This window comes from Mustela nigripes, chromosome 4 (assembly GCF_022355385.1).
Source record: "Mustela nigripes isolate SB6536 chromosome 4, MUSNIG.SB6536, whole genome shotgun sequence".
NCBI lineage: Eukaryota > Metazoa > Chordata > Mammalia > Carnivora > Mustelidae > Mustela > Mustela nigripes.
In genome coordinates this window covers 11,548,251-11,565,480 of record NC_081560.1, presented here as the reverse complement: position 1 = coordinate 11,565,480, position 17,230 = coordinate 11,548,251, and the positions used below count along the sequence as shown (strand labels likewise).

Here is a 17,230-nt window from a genome sequence, read left to right as displayed (position 1 = left end):
GACCTCAGTCTGCAAGGAGGGGCTGGGAAGGCCTTGGAGGAGGCGCACAGGGCCACTGCCAACAGGAGACACCACCCAGCAGAAGGCACAAGGGCACAGAGCAGGGAATGACTTTATTGGAAGGTAGAAGGTGGCAAGACTCAACCAGCTTCATTCCACCCCCAAAGTGGTACCTGTCCCCCCAACTCATGCTTTCCACAAGCCTCCCTCCCAGCTGTCTGGAGCACCCTGGGAAGGGCTCTCCCCTTCCCACCGTTAACACTGGGGTAGAGACGGCAAGCCTGTCCTTAAAGTGCTTTGCTCTGACAGTGCAGAGTACTTCCGTAAGGCCGAAGAGCCACTCAGCTTGGTGCCCCCTGGCACCAGCCCTGTGCGCGGGGTGAGGCGAGGGCCACCTCCCTCCTTGGTTTCCATTCGCCCCAGAGCTGAACGAGTAGTGGGACCTGGGGCGGTTGTTCCCAGCTGGCATTCCTCAGACTGCATTCTGCTTCCCCCACCCGGACCTGGGAGAGCAGACCTCTGGGTGTCTCAGTGTTGTCTTCGGACGCCCCAGGAAAAGGACAGCAGCCACGAGACGGAGCGCGCTCAGATCTGATACTCCCAGCCGTCCCCGTCTTCCAGAGCCCTGTTGGTCAGGCCCCTCAGTTCCCTCCTCAGGGTGCCTTGCCGGAGCCTCTCCCAGTTGGTGCTGCTGCGGGAGGTACTCCGAGACACGGAGGGGGTAGAGAGGGACAGGTGGGGGCCAAAGGGGTGGCCCAGCTGCAGTTTTTCTGAGCCTTTGTCCAAGTCATCGGAGCCCTGGGTGTGGAAGGCCTGCGCGTAGCGCCGCACTCGCTGCCGGTTGAGATCCTGTCGGTCCTCCACCCTGTGGAGAAGGAGGCTATGAGGGACAGCCAGGGATGGAAGGGCTGGTCCCAGGCCTGGCCTGTGTCCTGTGCTCACTGCCTCCTGCCATAACTGGCCTGTTCCTTCCTGTGCAGCTGGTGCGCACCCCACCCCGGCACCCCCCGCCTTAGCAGCAGGGATCCAGTGTGGGACCCTCAGGTCAACACAGGTCATTGGGCGAGGGGCCCAGGGAGCGGGCAGCCCACACGGGGACCCTGGGAGCAGGAGGTTGTCTGAGCAGAGGGGCGCCCGGCCCCGCATGGGTCACTCACCGCAGGAACCAGCGGTCCCCCAGCCCGTACTCGCGCCCACAGATGCCCGAGCGAGGCCACAGGCAGCGAGGCAGCTTCCGCTCCAGCATCACCGTGGTGGCCACCACCTGTGTGTGGGGACAGAAGGGGCCAGCAGAGGTTGGGTGCAGACTGAAAGATAGAAGGGTGTGGAGAGGAAAGGGTGCCGGGTGGAGGAAGCGATAGCTCGGAAACACAGGAGCTCATGGTCTCCAAGAAGGGGCAGACAACACCCCTGAGCTGGGGGTGGGTGGTGTCAGCTGGACTGACCCACTGCTGTGCGACAGAGTCAATGGAACATGAGCCCCGCAATTCTCTGCCCCATGACCTGACCTCCATGCTGATCCTGCAGGAGGCTGAGAGACTCCGTCCAAGGAGACAGGAAGGAAGGCAAAGCAAAGAGAAAGGGATGCTCGGGACCACAGGATATTTTGATCCTACAGACATAAAGTCCATTTAAAACTGCTAATAACTTACCGAGAAATCTAATATCAATACATTTGCATGGAAAACATATTTTCTTGAGCAAACCCCATTTAGCCAATTTAGGGCCTTTTAACTGCGTTTCCTACACAGCACAGCTAAGTGCCATTCAATTTGGGGGATGCTCATTTTTAATTCTGTTGAGAGAAATTATTTTCTAAAGTATCTTTTCAAATGATTTGATTCATTTGAATGGTCTTCTGGCTCTATCACAATGATCCTACTGAAGATTACTTCTGTTACTGTGAGAAGTTTTCATAGCATTTTTTTTTTAAAACCAGTCCAATTTTTCTGGGTCAGATTTTACAGACTAATTCACTAAATGCACTTTTAGTCTCCATTAGCTTTATTTCTTGTTGGTTGATTTCTTGTGGACTCTTCTAGAAAAGCCTGAGGTTTTAATTTTCAAGAGAACTATGAAGAATTCTTTCCGGCCATCCAAGTACTGCCACAGTAGTGCCAGTCCAGTGCTTCTGGATGCTCTGTGTTATTCTGTGTACTGTACAGTGACCGTGGAGACACGTGTCGGGTCAGAATATCCTGCTTCTATGTGAGCTCATCCCAGCCCCTGGCTGAAAGAGAACGACCTGCAAGAATCCTCCCAGCCACCAGGGGGCTCACCTGCGCCCTCCAGAGCTCATCCCGCTCATGGGCCACCCGCCAGTGAGTATCGCCCATCATGGCGATGAGGAGGTTGAGCATGAGCAGTGTGGCGATGATGGCGAAGGCAGCGTAGGTGATGCTGTACATGAAGGGCAGATCCACGTCATAGTTGGCAGGCCCGTCGATGACCGTGAGGAACAGCTCGAAGGTGCTGAACAGTGCCATGGGGTAGTCGTAGAAGTGGCCCAGCTCGTCGGGGTCCTCTGTCTGGAAGATGATATAGAAGGCTGCTCCACCCAAGGGGGATGGAGGGTTACCATGGCAACCACATACGTGACTGGACCACGACCAGCTCTTTGCTGCCCAATTCAGTCCCACTTCCCTCATCTCCACCGGGCATCCACACCCGGCCCTCTGTGGCTCCACGCTTCAGGTTCTGAGATTCCCTAATTTCCTGGATGGTTTATCCCGATCCCAGGAACCACATCTCCATAACACTCCCAGTTCTGTCTCACCCCCAAGGCGAGTTCCATCCTCAGACACTGTATCTTGCAGGCCTTGTATCTTGGCCTTCCATCGCACCTCCCCCAGGTCTATCCACAGCCATTCTGGGCTCTCTGGGCTCCTCTAACCTCTCCCCGTGAGGGTCCCATCCCACACGGGTGATTTACCTGAGGCAAAGCCCAGGATGACCACAGCCATCAGCCAGCAGAACCGCATCAGGTCACCAAAAATCATCTAAAGGAGGAGAAAAAGGAAAATACCTCCACATGGGTCCCCTGGACAGTTGTTCCTTGCAGCCTCTCACACGTCTCCCCAGGAAGCCCGACAGTTCCACCCCCCCAGGGGTTAGACACCGTGGTTGCACACCCAATCCACTTGGCTTGTTTGGGTACAGCCCCTGAACCGAGAAGGGTTTTTACATTTTTAAAGGAATGCGGAAACAAGAAGGAGGAAAAGAAAAGAATACGCAGGAGCGACCCTATGTGGCTCGCAAAGCCTGCGAATCTGTTATCTGGCCCTTTATGAAAATGTCTGCAGCAGCCGCGGCTCCAGGACCTCTCTGGAGAAAGCTTGGAGGGAGGCACCGACCTTCTGGATCATGATGGTGAACGGGCCCAACATCTGGAATCCTCGGGCGAAGTACATGACATTGCACCAGCCCAGCACCAGCGCGAAGGACATGGGCACCACCTCCCCGCTGGCGTTCATGAGCCGCATGACCATGGTTACCAGCACCATGCAGGCATAGGCGATGCTGGAGGGGGGGGACAGAGGGGAGTGTGAGAGGAGGCTGGGATTATCCTGGGACACAAGAGCAAGAGTGGCCGAGGGAGGCAAAACCCACACACTCAGATTTGGCCTTTGCAAGTTCAATACACAGGGTCACACTCATCACTGGAGAAGGCTTCTCAGTTTCCTCCAGGGATTGTCCAGGGGTCAGGATCCAGGGAGTGAGGGAAGGGCAGAGAAAGGGGGAGAGAAGGGAGACTCACATGAGGACGTGAAACGGCCCCCCAAGGATCGTCTGTCCAAAGAAGCGAGTGACCCCCACCCTGAAGATGTCTGGAATCTGGAGAGGGGCCAGGAAGACACAAAGGCACTTGTAGCCTGGGGCTCAGACTGGATCCCTGGGGAAAGCAGCCTCCTCCTAGATCCTGCCCACGCCTGACCTCTGCGAGCAGAATGATCACAGCTCCAATGACGGTCACCAGCTCCCCCACCAGGCGGATGTCATCCTCCGGGGTCACGTAGGCCTCCTGAGAGGGAAACATGGTCAGGACACTCAGGGTCTCCATACAACCACCCTGCCCCCTCCTGGGCACAAGTCAGTTTCCCTGGGTAGGGTCACCAGCCCTGTCAGATTCTTTTTTTTTTAAGAGTTCATTTATTTATTTGACAGAGAGAGAACACAAGTAGGCAAGGCGGCAGGCCGAGGGAGAGAGAGAAGCAGGCTCTCTGCTGAGCAGGAAGATTATCTGGGGGCTTGATCCCAGAACCCCAGGATCATGACCTGAGCCAAAGGCAGCTGCTTAACGGACTGAGTCACTTGGGAGTCCCATGTCTGTGCCTACATATTTGAGAGCTGGGCGCAGGGAGAAATGGGGGGTGTCCAGCAGGAATGCGATGCGGGTCTGAGAAAGGGTGGACAGCGGATCCCGCCCGGAAGCTCAGCTGCTCCTGAGGCGTCACCTGAAGCAGCTTCTGCTGTAGGAGGGTGTTGTCTCGGGGACCCGTGTGGTTATTGGTCCTGGGCTTGAGGGGGCGGTAGACGCAGCACATGGTGAAGCAGATGATGTAGATCAGGTAGATGGCGCCCAGCACGCAGAAGTACGGCCGCCCGTATCTCTTCCACTTGAGGCTCACCAGCTCCTTCACGGGTGTCTGGTCCAGGATCTGGCGAGCCTTCGGCAGAAGGAAAACAGAGCAAGCAGCTCAGAGACCGCGACTCCACCCCACCCCGGCTCTTTCCCACCCAACGACCCATACCTCCCGCTTCTTGGTGGTGACGATAAGTTCTAGCAGGGACTGCTCGTCCCCGGAGGAGTCGATCTCTGTGAGGTCATAGAGAGTGGAGGTCAGCGGCCCGTATGTCCACTGGATGTGCTTCCGCTTCTGCATCAGGTGCTGGAACATCTGGGGGGACACGGTGGTGAGTCAGAGGGTCAGCGTGAGGAGCGGCCACGGGAACCACACCTCCCGGAGGGCTGCAGCGGGCTCCTGGGCACTAACGGGCAGTCCGCGAGCCCCACGCCTCTGCTGCGTGAACCTCCTTTGGTTTCTGCTTCTCCCTCTTTCCCACCAACCCTCTCAAGATGGCAAAGAAGAGGACAGGCCAAGGGAACAGCACTTGGGGTCACCAGAGCAGATATTCTAGAGTGCCCTTCTCCAAGCTCTGGATCAGGGAAGCCTGCAGCTGAGCATTTAGCCACGGAGTTGGGAGTAAGGGACTGTGCCCTGGGGGGGGGGGGGGGCGTGGGGGGAAGGGCTTTAGAAGGAGGCCACAGGGCCCAGGGAGCGAGCGTCCCTCACCACGGTGTTGCCCTCCACGCCAGCCAGCTTGAAGGGGGTGAGGCCCTGGTGATTGGGCACGAGGTCCAGGGACTGCAGGTGGTCCCTGTGCCCATCGTAGGACAGCAGCAGGTTGTACATTTGGCAGGCAAAGGTCTTGTTGGGCTGGAGGATGAGGATGTGCAACACGGTGTTTCCTGCGGGAGACACGGGTGTCGCATGGCCATTGCACCGAAGGCCCTGCTGTTCCCCTGCTCACCCCGAGACAGGCCTGGGGGCTGTCCAGGTCCCTGCCCTCCCAGCCCCCAGCATCCCAGCTCCCCTCCTCACCCCAGCTCTTACCCAGGGAGTCCTGGGCCCGGATGTCCGCTCCATGCTCAATGAGCAGCCGCACGATCTCCTCACTGCCCACGCAGGCAGCAAAAGACAAAGGGTGCTCCCCTGCGGACACACAGGGCTCCGTGGCATGAGTGCCCAAGGGGATGGGCAGTGTCCCTGAGCGACTGCCTCCTTCCCCCCACATCTGAGCTCTGGGCTTGGTGACACTTGTCAGCAGAACCAGAGGTAGGGTTGGAGCAAGTGCCATGGGGAGAACTGGCTCTGGCCTTAAGCCCTGTAAGGCCTGACCCCTCCCAGCTTTCCCCGGGGTTAGAGCCCTCCTCAGCCTCCCTCCCTTGGCTCTTGCCCACCTCCCCACTCCCCCTTCCTCCCAGTCCTGGCCCTGCTCCCACCAAAGTAGATGAGGTTGCGGGGGCTGCGGCGGAAAGCTGTGCCTGTCGCTCTTGCAGAGACGCTGGCCCCATGGGCAAGCAGGGTTCGCACCAAGTTCACGTTCTGATTCACGATGGCTATGTGCAGTGCAGTCTGACCTGGCCAGAGAGAGCTCTCAGTCATGGGGTCTGTCCCCAGGATCCTGCGGGGGGCCCTCCCTTATCCACGCCCGGCCCTCCGCCGCGGGGGGGCGGGGGGTGTGTGGGGGGGGGGGGGGGGGGGGTCTTGGGCTGGCAGGGTCCCCAGGGAAGCCAGCTGCTCTCTTCTCTTCCTACTGTAGCCCCCTTGCATTTCGGGGGGCTGGTGCTCTCATGTCGCACAGTGAGGATGATGAGAAAAAAGGGAGATAGAGAGAAGCATGAAAACTAGGGGTCTCGGACTCCCTTTTTGGTTTCCCCAAATTACCCACCACAGAGACTGACTTGAAATATCCAGCAGGTCACCCCTTCCCTCCGTCCTGGGCCCCTTGACTCCTCACCCTCATACAGCTTGGATGTCATGGGCTCGAAGACCAGCTCAGGGGCGGCCTCCATCAGCACGATGGCTGCCTCCAGGTTGTCATAGAGGGCTGCTATGTGCAGTGCCGTCTCCCCCATGGCTCCTGGGATTGACAGAAAGAAGAGTCATGCGGCTTCTGCGGAGCAGGGGGATGGTGACAATAGGGGCGTGGCGGCCAAGGGCAGAAGGTCTGGGCTATACCGGGAACCTCATGTGTGGGTACAGGTGCTGAAGGCTCTGCCTCTTACCTCTCTGGTGCATGTCACATGCCTCATACTTGAGTAGCTTGTGGAGAGCCTGCACATTGTTTTCCTTGGCCGCTAGAAGGAGAGGAGACTCCCAGATCCTATAAGGGAAAGGAATCAGAAAGGTGGCAATGGTGAGCGTGCCCAGTTGTGCAGTAAAGGGAGATGTCTTGGCTCCTTCACGTACAAACCGTGCACCTCAGCAGTATTGACCTTGATCCAGGGAAGTGAGGCTATCGGGTGCCAAGCCTTGTCTGATCTTTCTCTCGACTAGTTAGTTACCCTCAAAGCAACTTTCCCCCATTTCCGTTTGTGGAGCATCAGAACTGGTTTCCTGTCCCCTGGGTGCTGGGACCAGAATGTGTGTGAATGTGTTATCTGCGTATCAGGTATGGAGGGGAGGAGCTTTACTTAAGTATTCACTCACCTCCTGACCTACTGACCTCTGGAGCAACCCTGTTTAGCTTCACTAAGTGCCCTGTGATTACCCCCCAAGATAAGCCTTGTTTTCATGGACTAAGGGTACAAGGAATTCCTCCCTCATGTTTGGGAAGGAAGTCAACATGCAGAGGCTAGCAGATTTCCTCCAGCGGTGTGATGCTCTCCTTTCTAGACCTTCCGGGCAAAGCCGCTTGTGGCCGGCACTTTCCTCCTGACAACAGCATCCTCAGAGCTCCATCAGAAAGCAACAGTGGACCTTTTTTTTCTGACCCTTAAGTCAGAGTATACTCTCTTCCTACTCCTGTCTGCTTCTCCCTTGTGTGAGGCAAAGAAGAAAAAAAAAAAAATCATCTTCTCTAATCATCTCTGACTCACCAGATCCTCTCTTGAGCTTTATTCCTACAATGAACTAAAAACCTAGATTATAATCACAATTTAGCCCAACTAAGACCAATGGGGCCCCCTTTCTTCAATTTCTCTCTTGGCCCAAGGTCATGGTCTTTCCATGGGAGCTAAATGAAATAACACCATTTAGCCATCGATGGCCCACTATGGGAATGGGAGCTCACACACTGACGACTAATGGCAGGAAATCGACTCCAAGAGCTGGGGTGGGGGTGGTGGAGGTGGTCAGGAGAGGAGGAATGAGCACAAGACTCACATCTCCCCAAATGTGGGCCCCAGCTCCCCACCCCCCATGCCATATGGACAGTCACCAGGTGGTGTCAATTCACCATTTAGTGCTCCGTCCCCACTCGAGTGATGCCAACCTCCTTGTCCCTGTGGACCCTCATCAATTCATGTCTCCATTCTCTGTTCTGCCCCTCATGAGCAAAATATCCCAACTACAGTTTCCCTATGCACTCTTTACCCCCGATCCATCCTTACCCATGTTGCCATGGTGCCCCCTCTAAATGGCAGTACCATCATGGCTTGGAAAATCTGCCTTCAACGCTCTCAGAGAAGGAACACAGAGGTCCTTGTTAGCCTCTGGGCACCTGCCTTTCCACTCTCTCCTCCCCCATTCACTCCTCACACCTGATGTTCTGTCCTCACTGCCCCAGAGCACCCTATTCTCCCGATGCCTCTGCCACACGCTACTTCCACCTGGAACCCAGGGCCTCCATCTCGCCCTGTTCATTGTCTGTTCTGTGACCCTAACGCCTAGGAACGTGTTTCGCGTGTGATAGACGCTCTCCCACTAGCTGCAGAACGAGTGAATTTGCAGCAGTGCCAGAAGGTAGTCTGGCCTTACTGGCTCTCCTTATCATCTCCACTGGCCATCCCCGAAGCCAACCTTAGGCAAACATATAATCTAAGTAAAAACCAGTATGCTCGGTATACAAACACAGCTGCAAAGCAAATTTTCTACACTCCCTTTACCGCCGCCGCCGTCTTTCCGACGATTTGCCCAAACCCCTTCTTTAAAAATGTTCGAGAGCCAGCTCTACCCCCAACACACACACGCGCGCGCGCGCGCACACACACACACACACACACACACCCCTCTGGCCCTTTATTTTTGCATCTTTCACCGTGTTATGATTATACTGTCTCTTCCTCTATAGTAGGGTTGCTTAAGGGCAGAAGTCAGTCTCTTCCTCATCTTTATATCTTTTCACTGCTCTCCCTCAATCAGCTTCTGCCTTTATGCTCTATTGGGACTAAAGCTAATGGCAAAATTAAAAAGGGACCCAAAGGGGCTTCTTACCCAAGTGCGCAATTCTACTCCCTGCTTCCTAACATATGAGCGGGGAGGCTAGTTGGTCGCCGGCCTATAGACACCCCTTTCGGTCCCTACACAGCTCTGAAGCCCACAAATGTCCCCCAAAGCGTCCACTACTACGTGCTCTTTTCCTTGCTGCCCTTGTGACCTGGGGAACAAGGAGTTATTGTCCATCTGAGCTTGCCGAATAAAAATTCAGGATGCTCCATTAAATTTTAATTTTAGATATACAAGCGATAACTGTTTAATAGAACTATGCCCCATGTGATATCCGGACATACTTATAACAACAGCTTATTCATCATTTATATGAAATTCAGATTTAACTCCATGTCCTGTACTTTATCTGGAAACCCCAGATAAAGTGAAGAATCACCTTATGGACCAACCCAGCAAAGTGTGTAGAGAACTGGTCTCTTCTGGGCAGCCAACTCCAGAATCCAGCAAAAAAGGGGGCAGCGTAGAAATGGTTCTGAGGGATTGGAGCAATTACTTGCAATGGCATCAGAGGGCCACAAGGGGACAGCAGAGAAAGCCCTCTGTCACGTTCTCAGCAGCCACGCTGACCCCCTCCAAAACCTGACTACTCCTGGGACCCATAAAAAAAGGTCAAGAGCAGACCCACCCAAAGACTCCCATGCCTGAGATACAAGTAGTTTAGATCTAGAGCAAAATTTATGCATCTTCAGCAGGTCTCTGCTACACACCTCCCTAGACCAAGAAGAGGAGATACTGATAAAAATATGTTCTGGTTTGAATGGTTGAATTATACTCGTTCCCTTCCAGGGGAAAATTTGATTTCATTTAGTAGAATACTTAACATTACTGCCAGACCTCTTACTCACAAATAGTGGTTTAGAGCTGTGGCTCTCAACCAGGGGTGAGCCCCTTTCCCCACCCCAAGCAATTTGGCAAAGTCTAGAGACATTTTTGGTTGTCACAACGGGCGTGGGGCAGAGGGGTGCTCACGGCCTCCGGTGGGGATGCTATTAAGAAGCATCTTATGCAGGTCGGTCTCCTCTAACAAAGAATTATTCTGTCCAGCATATCCACCCTGCCAAGGTAGGGAAACTCTGAGCTACAGGTAGAATTATTCATAAACCATCTGGGGAGTCTTCATATTAAAAGGAACGAGAAATTCTCTATGTGTGTTTTCTTACAAATCATTAAATATTTAACTAAGAGGGAAACAAAAAGGTAAAGCCTTTTGAGCACTCTACTGATTGAGTAGCAAAAGGAAATTACAGAGGAAATCTGAAATTATAGGAGTGTGGAAGCTGTTTTCAGGAAGTAGAAAGTTTTAATTTGGCCTGACCATTAATTACCAAATTGAACAGTTTAGTTTAATGTTAGACTGGTGAAAATTGTACTGCAAATCCTTACCCATTTTTTTTGACAGAACACAAATCTCTGATCCTCCCCCCTGAAGTTTCCTCTGGGCCACCCCACGAGTGTCTCTCCTTTCCTCTCTCCCTGTTCCCTGCACTCCATCCCCACCTCTCCTCCTCCTCCTTATGGATGTGTACGCGGATGTGTATATGTCTTTGTGCACATGAGCAAAGTTTTCTATTTGGTTGCTGGAAATAAGACAGAATTCAGAGTGCCTGGAAGGAGAATTCAAATCAGAATTTTAGAGCTAGGAAGTTGCTAGACATCTGGTCTATCTGTTCATGTCCCAGATGTAGAAAGAGGCCTGGAGTTCTGACGTGACCTGTCTAAACAAGTCAGAGGCAGAGCTAGGACTGGACCCTGCTCAGCCATTTCTCTGTCCCTGTTCTCTGGGTTGATGGGCTTTGGAGAGGGCCGAGAGGCCCAGGGGGCCGTGTCCACGGGCATCCCCTCCGACAAGCGTACCGTTTGGGAAGGGGAAGGCAAACGCGATGTGGGAGCTCAGTTACAAGTTCCCGGGTGGATACAGCTCTGAGAAGAGGAGGTACCCAGCCCCTCAAACTCCGGCCAACACCCTCCTGGGGTGTTGCCTTTAGACTACCGTGGTTTTTATCACAGTAAATCTCATTTCTTAAATGTGCTTTTCAGCTTCCAAAGCAGCATCTCCCTTATTATGCTCCTGACAGCCCCGTGACGCAGGCTGAATGATTCATTTTTCAGAAAAGGAAACTGAGGCAGCACAACCAAATCGCTGTGAGGAGATCTCGCAGAGTTACACGCAGAATGCTTTGCCAAGAACCTAGCCTCGGGCTCTCACCACTCAATTATGTGGTTCTTCTAGTTTTATGGCTCTTACCAACCTTTCTCAGGGGAAGGGGGTCAGCCCAGAACTGTGACCACAGATGCGGGAGAGGGCAGTCCTGTGTGGGGAGGGGGCACGCACTGGCCACTGATGGGCCACTTCCCCTCAGCTTGGGTTCTTGGCGACTAGATGAGGAAGCCAGAGCTCAGGGGGAAAGTGGTTATTTGCAGACTTGGAGTCGGGCCACCCTTTTCAGTGCTGCAGTTGGAGCTCGTGTGCTTGCAAGGATGTACCTGCGTGTGTTTACTGAGGCGCAGAGTCCTGATAGCCTGGAGAGCCCCAGAGCTTATTTTTCCAGACGCATCACTTCACATACATGTATGTACCCAAACAGAGAAGAACTTCCAGTGATCATCACAGCCTTCTCACTATCCAGAGGGAGGGAGAAGTTTCCAGCAACGGGGTCAGGTGTGAGCCTCTGGGAGCTAGCCAGCATACCCCACACCAGGCAGAACCAGATACCGCAGCATCCTCCTCTGCGCACGCATGACACCTGCTTAAACCCTTCTTGGTTAGGACACCCCCCAAGCGCACTTGTCACCCAAGGAGATGCATACTGGGGCATTTTGCCTGAGAGCACCATCATCACGTTCACTTTCTGCAAATCTAGCAGAATGCTTTATGCTCACAAAGTAGTTAATACATTATATCTCAGGAAATAAGACAATTCAAGGTCCAGGGAGAGAGAAAGAAGAAACGGGAGAAAGGTAATTTCAGCTTGGGTCCAGCAATGTGGATTTAAGCAGAGGTGGCAGTGAGACTAAAACTCAAGACACATCTGCGAGAGAGAGAAAGGGCTGCTGGGCTCCTGGCCATCCTGGAGAGACCATAAAGCCTTCCCTTCTCACTGGACTGTGGTCCACCCCCTGCCCCGGATACCCCAACCAAGAGGCCCCCCTGAGCTGTTGGCACAAATTCTGACTTCATCACTTGCTCATGCTGGGCCTGCCTTGTCCCCCAGGGGAGAGCAGGCCCTCCCTCCCGTGGGTTTGGGGTTATAGAAGGTGAGGTAGCTACTCCTTACTTTGTTTGCTGCTTTCTGCCACCAGCCTGCCTCCTTGCCTGTCAGTACTGTCCTCACCTAGACGGCCTCTATTTATCTAGTTGCTTGCAAATCTTCCCTAAGGCCACTCACTGCACAGCCTAGGATACTTCCTTTTCTGGCCATTTCCGTGTCCTTCCTGGGAGTGCCCACCGGGCAGGGAGTCAATACTCCAGGCTGGGGGCGGGGGGGGGGGCAGGCCAAGAAACTGTGGAACCAGAGAGAGATCAGGAAAGGAACCAGACAGATCCCTCCAAGCGGCAACATCAGGCCTTCCTGGACCAAGGCTCCTGAGGAGGCCCACTCAATGGTCTGGGGAAGGGATAGGGGCAGAAAAGATGAGTGGAAGCAGCCAGGCTGTGGTCCTTCACTTGGTCTTTGCCTTGCTGGCACACTGGGCAGCTCTGCCACCCCTACCAAGCCCCAGGCATTTTTGTGCTCTGTGTCTAGCTCCCCCAGCCCCAGGGTCCTGAGTGGGAAGGGAGGAGCAGAAGGAACCAGGGATGGCCTCTTCTCCAACAACAGTGCCCTTCTGTGCTGAAAGATGTCATCAGCCAGACATGCACTCAGCCCCCACTTTCCCAGGCCTGGGGGGAGAGAAGTGGGTGGCTGGTGTGAGAGTCGGGAAAGCCAGAGCTTGGAAAGGAGCACGCCCCCAGCCCAGAATCCTGGGGCAAAGGGAGAAGAAACACAGCCACTCCCAGTCAGGCTCAGGCAGGCCTCCGCTCTTGGAGATGGAGAAAGACCCTCAGATACAAAAGCCTTCAAAATCTTTGGGCTTTCTTCTATGAATTGGATGTATTATCTGCCTTGTTAGGGACCCCGGGGGAACACCAGGACAGGAGCACTTCCTGCTAGCATGCCAGCTCTTGGGTGGGGAGGCCCGGGGAGTCTTTGGAGAGGCCATCTCCTGTGGAGACAGACTCAAGCTTTCTCCTCTCCTCTCCCTCCCGGGGGGGAGTTGGGGGCAGACGTCAGAGTTTAGGGATGTTTCAGAGGCTGGAGGCAACAGGTGCAATATTCTTGGGGTTCAAACTTTAGAGCCTCTCATGTTGCTTAGCCCAAATGAGAGAGTGGGCAAGCACCCTTCTGGCCCCACACCCTTCCCCCAGTAGAGAGTCATGGACCCCAGGGCTGGGTCCCTGCTTTGTTCAGCTCTGTGACAACCCCCGCCCCTCCCCGTGCCTGGCATTCAGCAGGGCCCTGGGCAATGGCTGATGACAGTGCGCAGTGACAACCACAGTCACACTTTGTCTCCTGTGGTTACTAATGTCTGCAGTTCCTTCCTGCCCGAGTCATCCACTCCCCTATGCGTACATGTATGCGTTGCATGTTTCTGTAGGAGAGACTGCTCTAGGAGCAGGGAGTAGAGAATTCGGGCACTGTCCTGACCCACTAGCTCCCCCCAGGGTGGTGGGTCCATGATGCTATTATCTTTCCAAGGCCCAGCAAGGTAGCTGGCCTTTAGAGAAGTACAAGAAGCTTTCATAATTGAATAGGAGCTTAAAGATAGTGGGCACCTGTGTCAGGGCCAGTGCCCTCCCCGCCCACCTGGCATCCTAGGGAGCTCTAGCCCCAGAGGCCAAGACCTTTGAGACAAAATCATCTCAAGGAGCCAGGCCTGGAAGCACAGTCTGTGTCAAACGAAGACTGAGAGAGAGTGGGGGGCTGGGGGGAAGGAAGGGTAGGGGGAAAGGGAAGGAGGAAAGAAGAGGAGCTGGGAAGGGGGAAGGGGCACGTGTGGGGGTGCAGAGGAAGCACACTGAAGCTTACCTCTTCTGCTGCTGCAGGTTCTGCTCATCTCGGCTCTGAGCCCACGACTCCTGTCTCTGGAACCATCTACAGAATTTTCTCCACAGGCAGAGAATGAGCCCCTTCTCCTTGGGCAGCGGCAACCCCATAGATTGTAGGGCCGGCTCCTTGGGGGGGCTGAGGCCAAGGCCAGACCCCGACAGGACTCAGCCTTGGGGCCACATCAGCTCCCCCAAGGGCCGGCCTGCCCTCTCCCTGGAGAGGTCCCGTCTCCTAGTCTCCTACCTCCTGGGGTCCCTGCAGAGTCTCCCTGAGGCCTGAGCCAGACTGCAGAGGGCTCTGAGGTTCCTACACTTGGCAAAACTGAGACTCCCTCTGCTGGGGCTGGCTCCTCCTCAGGAGCTCCTCCCGGGAGTGAGCCCGAGCTGTGCAGACACTCCCTCCCTCCTCCCAAATTACCTGAGATTTAAAGAGACAGGCCAGCAGACCGGCCTTCCAGCTGTGGCCTGGCTTAAACCCCTTCCCCGCCTGGGTCTCTCTCCCTGCCCCCCCCCACCCCCGGCCAGTCCAGAAAGGGGAGGCCTTCAAAGATTGGAGAGGCCTCCTTTGGACTTTGGGACACCTGATGACCTTTTATAGAAAGACCTGGACAGGTCAGACTAGCCTGAGAGATTGAATGTGGGCCAGGAGGGGAAGCCAGTTGGCTGGGCCTTGGGGATTGAGGGGCCCCCTGGGGAGTGGGGAGAGCCAGAGCCAACCTCTATCCCAAGGCCTTTTCTGGGCCTTTCTCTCCTGGAGATTTAGCTTTCCTTCACTCTTTCAGTTTAATGTCTAGCCTGGCCCAGAAGAGATATATAAACATTGAAAACCCAGTGTGGGCCGACCAACTTTTTCCGTAAAGGGCCAGATAGTCCATGTGAATATATTAAGCTTGGCAAACCACATAGAGGCATACAGTCTCTGACACGCATGCTTTGTTTCGTTTTGTTTTGATAGCCGTTCAAAGATGTTTCATCCATTCTTCGCTCCGGGGCCAAGGCATAAAGTGGAGCTGTGGGCAGGACTTGGCCCCCTGGACTTCACAGACCCCCTACCCTGGAGTTCTAGAACCCTTCCCCATCACAGCATACATGTATTGGGTTACCAACTAAAATACAGGATGTCCAATTAATTTGAATTTCAGATAAACAGTGAAGAATTTTTTTTAGTATAAATATGCCTCCAATATTGCAGGTAGGTTCTCAGGCAAGCTCTGGGGGAGGTAGCCTCTATTCACCCCTTATTGGCTGGTGGGCCCTGTGGAATGTTCCATGTAAACTCACATCATACTTGTAAGGAAGGTATTGTCGCCCACATTCTACAGATTTTAAAAAAAGAAGAACAGAGCCTAAAGTGGTAAAGCAAATCACCCAAGTTCTCATAGCCAATTCGTGGCAGTGGCCAGATTCGGACCCAATCCCACAGCCCGGTGGGTGGATGGAGGCCCAGGGAGGGGCTGGGGCTTGCATAGTCACGGGGAAGAAGGATGCCCATCCTGCTCCCACCGCACAGAACTCTGACGGGAGCAAGCTATCCTGGCCAGCAACTTCAACCTTCCTGCGGGAATGGGACCAAATCTTTGGCTGATACTCAGTCCCATGGCACAGCAGGGGCCCGATGGCCTGGGGCCTGGGTGTCTGGGCGTTTAGAGTCACAGGTATTTGTGGGTCACTCCCTTGCTGCAAAGTCTGTTTTTTACTACCTGTGTCTGATTCAGAGAGCTGGAGGACACAGTGAGGAGTGTGTGTGTGTGTGGAATGTGCATGTGTGCATGAGTGTGTATGAGTAGGGGAGAGGGGGAGGTAGAGGTGCAGGGTGGGATATCTCTGTGGGCAGGGTAGAGGAGTACCCTTCCAGGTACTTCCAGGTGCCTTCTAGATTCCCTGGAACCTAGAGGGAAAGCCACACTCTCATCCCTGCCATTGGGCCCGAGGCCAGGCCCCAGAGCCCTGAGCAAACACTGTAGTTCCATAAGCTGCCTTCCCCACCCATCGAAGGGTCAGTGGGTTCGGGGGTGGGGGGAAGGCGCTGGGACCCAAACCAGGACCTTTGCGCCCATTAAACCAGCATGTGTCTGCCTGCTGACCCGCCTGCCTTCTCTTTACTGCTGGGCTCCAGGCAAAGACCCCAGTTCAGTCCCGGGTGGGAAAGGGAATAAAGCAGTGCGGTATTTGTCCTGTGGAGGAGGGAGGCTGCCGGAGGACAGTTATTCCCAACTGTCTTTTCCTTCCACCACTTCCTCCAGCTGGTGCTACCTTTGCATGGGGCACCATGACAGATGGGAAACTGAGAACAGATTCACCGGGCATGGAGGGTTGGGAGGGGTCAGGGCAAATGGTTGGATTCAAGCTTCTGCCCACAGCGTCCTGTCCGTTCTCCAACCCGACGTCACATGCTTGGACAACCGGGACGGTGGGCCTCGGGTTGGGTGATGCTGCCCACACGGGTCCTCTCACGTCTGAAAGCCACGTTCCCTGTTCCTCTCAGGGCTGGCTGGCTGTGAGGAGACAGGAGGATGCCCCAGTGCTCCTCCTGTCTTGAGGAGCCTCGCATGTCTCCCCAGCTCACGCGCAGTCCATGCTGCGCAGCACCTCCTGACGTGGGAGGTCTCGGTTGCAATCCATGATGAGTATGCAAACACGGGAGGCTACAGGCATAGGGACTGAGCGGGGCAAGAGGAAGCCTGGAACTCAGGGGAGTCTGGGCACGGCTGCTTAGGTCCTCAGGAGTCAGCAGAGGGGCAGTGGTCAACCAGGGTCTGACTGGTCCCCGGTGAGCGTCATGCTGGTGGGGCTGGAGGTGGCCGGCGAGATGATGTGGGCATCAGTTCATGCAGGACAGAAGGACAGCCCCGTGGGGGCCACAGACCCTGTGTACGGCTGACTTCTGCATTTCAGGCATGGTTTTCCAGCCTGGGCCCTACTGTGGTTTTGAAACAAGTAAACCTTCCTTGTGTGTGGGTCCGTGCCATGTATTGCAGGATGGTTAGCTGCCACTCACTGGGGGACAGTAGCATCCCCTTTCTCCAGGGGACATTTCTCCAATGTCCCCTTCAGACATTGCCAGATGTTCCCTGGGGGACAAAATCACCCTCCACTGAGAACCACTGATCTAGGGCAAAAAAGTGTGTACATTTCTTTTTTTCTGGTTTTGTCCCTCTTTGTCTGTTCTATGTCTATATTTCCCTCTGCT

The 17,230-nt window shown here is 54.6% G+C and overlaps 1 protein-coding gene across 3 annotated transcripts; it reads right to left on the bottom strand.

Moving 5' to 3' along the window:
* Positions 1-94: 94 nt before the first annotated feature.
* Positions 95-14,393, bottom strand: TRPV6 (transient receptor potential cation channel subfamily V member 6). 3 transcript variants are annotated; one of them, XM_059396242.1, is made up of 15 exons: positions 14,021-14,393; positions 6,791-6,888; positions 6,523-6,645; positions 6,005-6,142; positions 5,616-5,714; positions 5,295-5,470; positions 4,752-4,898; positions 4,455-4,667; positions 3,935-4,021; positions 3,758-3,834; positions 3,354-3,519; positions 2,933-2,999; positions 2,280-2,548; positions 1,158-1,264; positions 95-865 (listed from the first exon to the last, which is right to left on the bottom strand). In XM_059396242.1, exons 1-15 carry the CDS (start codon positions 14,146-14,148, stop codon positions 586-588), a joined length of 2,175 nt encoding a protein of 724 aa, XP_059252225.1. In that variant the 5' UTR covers positions 14,149-14,393; the 3' UTR covers positions 95-585. The 3 variants fall into 3 exon arrangements, with proteins under 3 accessions (XP_059252225.1, XP_059252226.1, XP_059252227.1); XM_059396243.1 differs by lacking the exons at positions 6,791-6,888; positions 14,021-14,393 and having other exon boundaries at positions 6,005-6,137; positions 6,523-6,598; XM_059396244.1 differs by lacking the exons at positions 6,523-6,645; positions 6,791-6,888; positions 14,021-14,393 and adding an exon at positions 6,454-6,472.
* Positions 14,394-17,230: the final 2,837 nt, after the last annotated feature.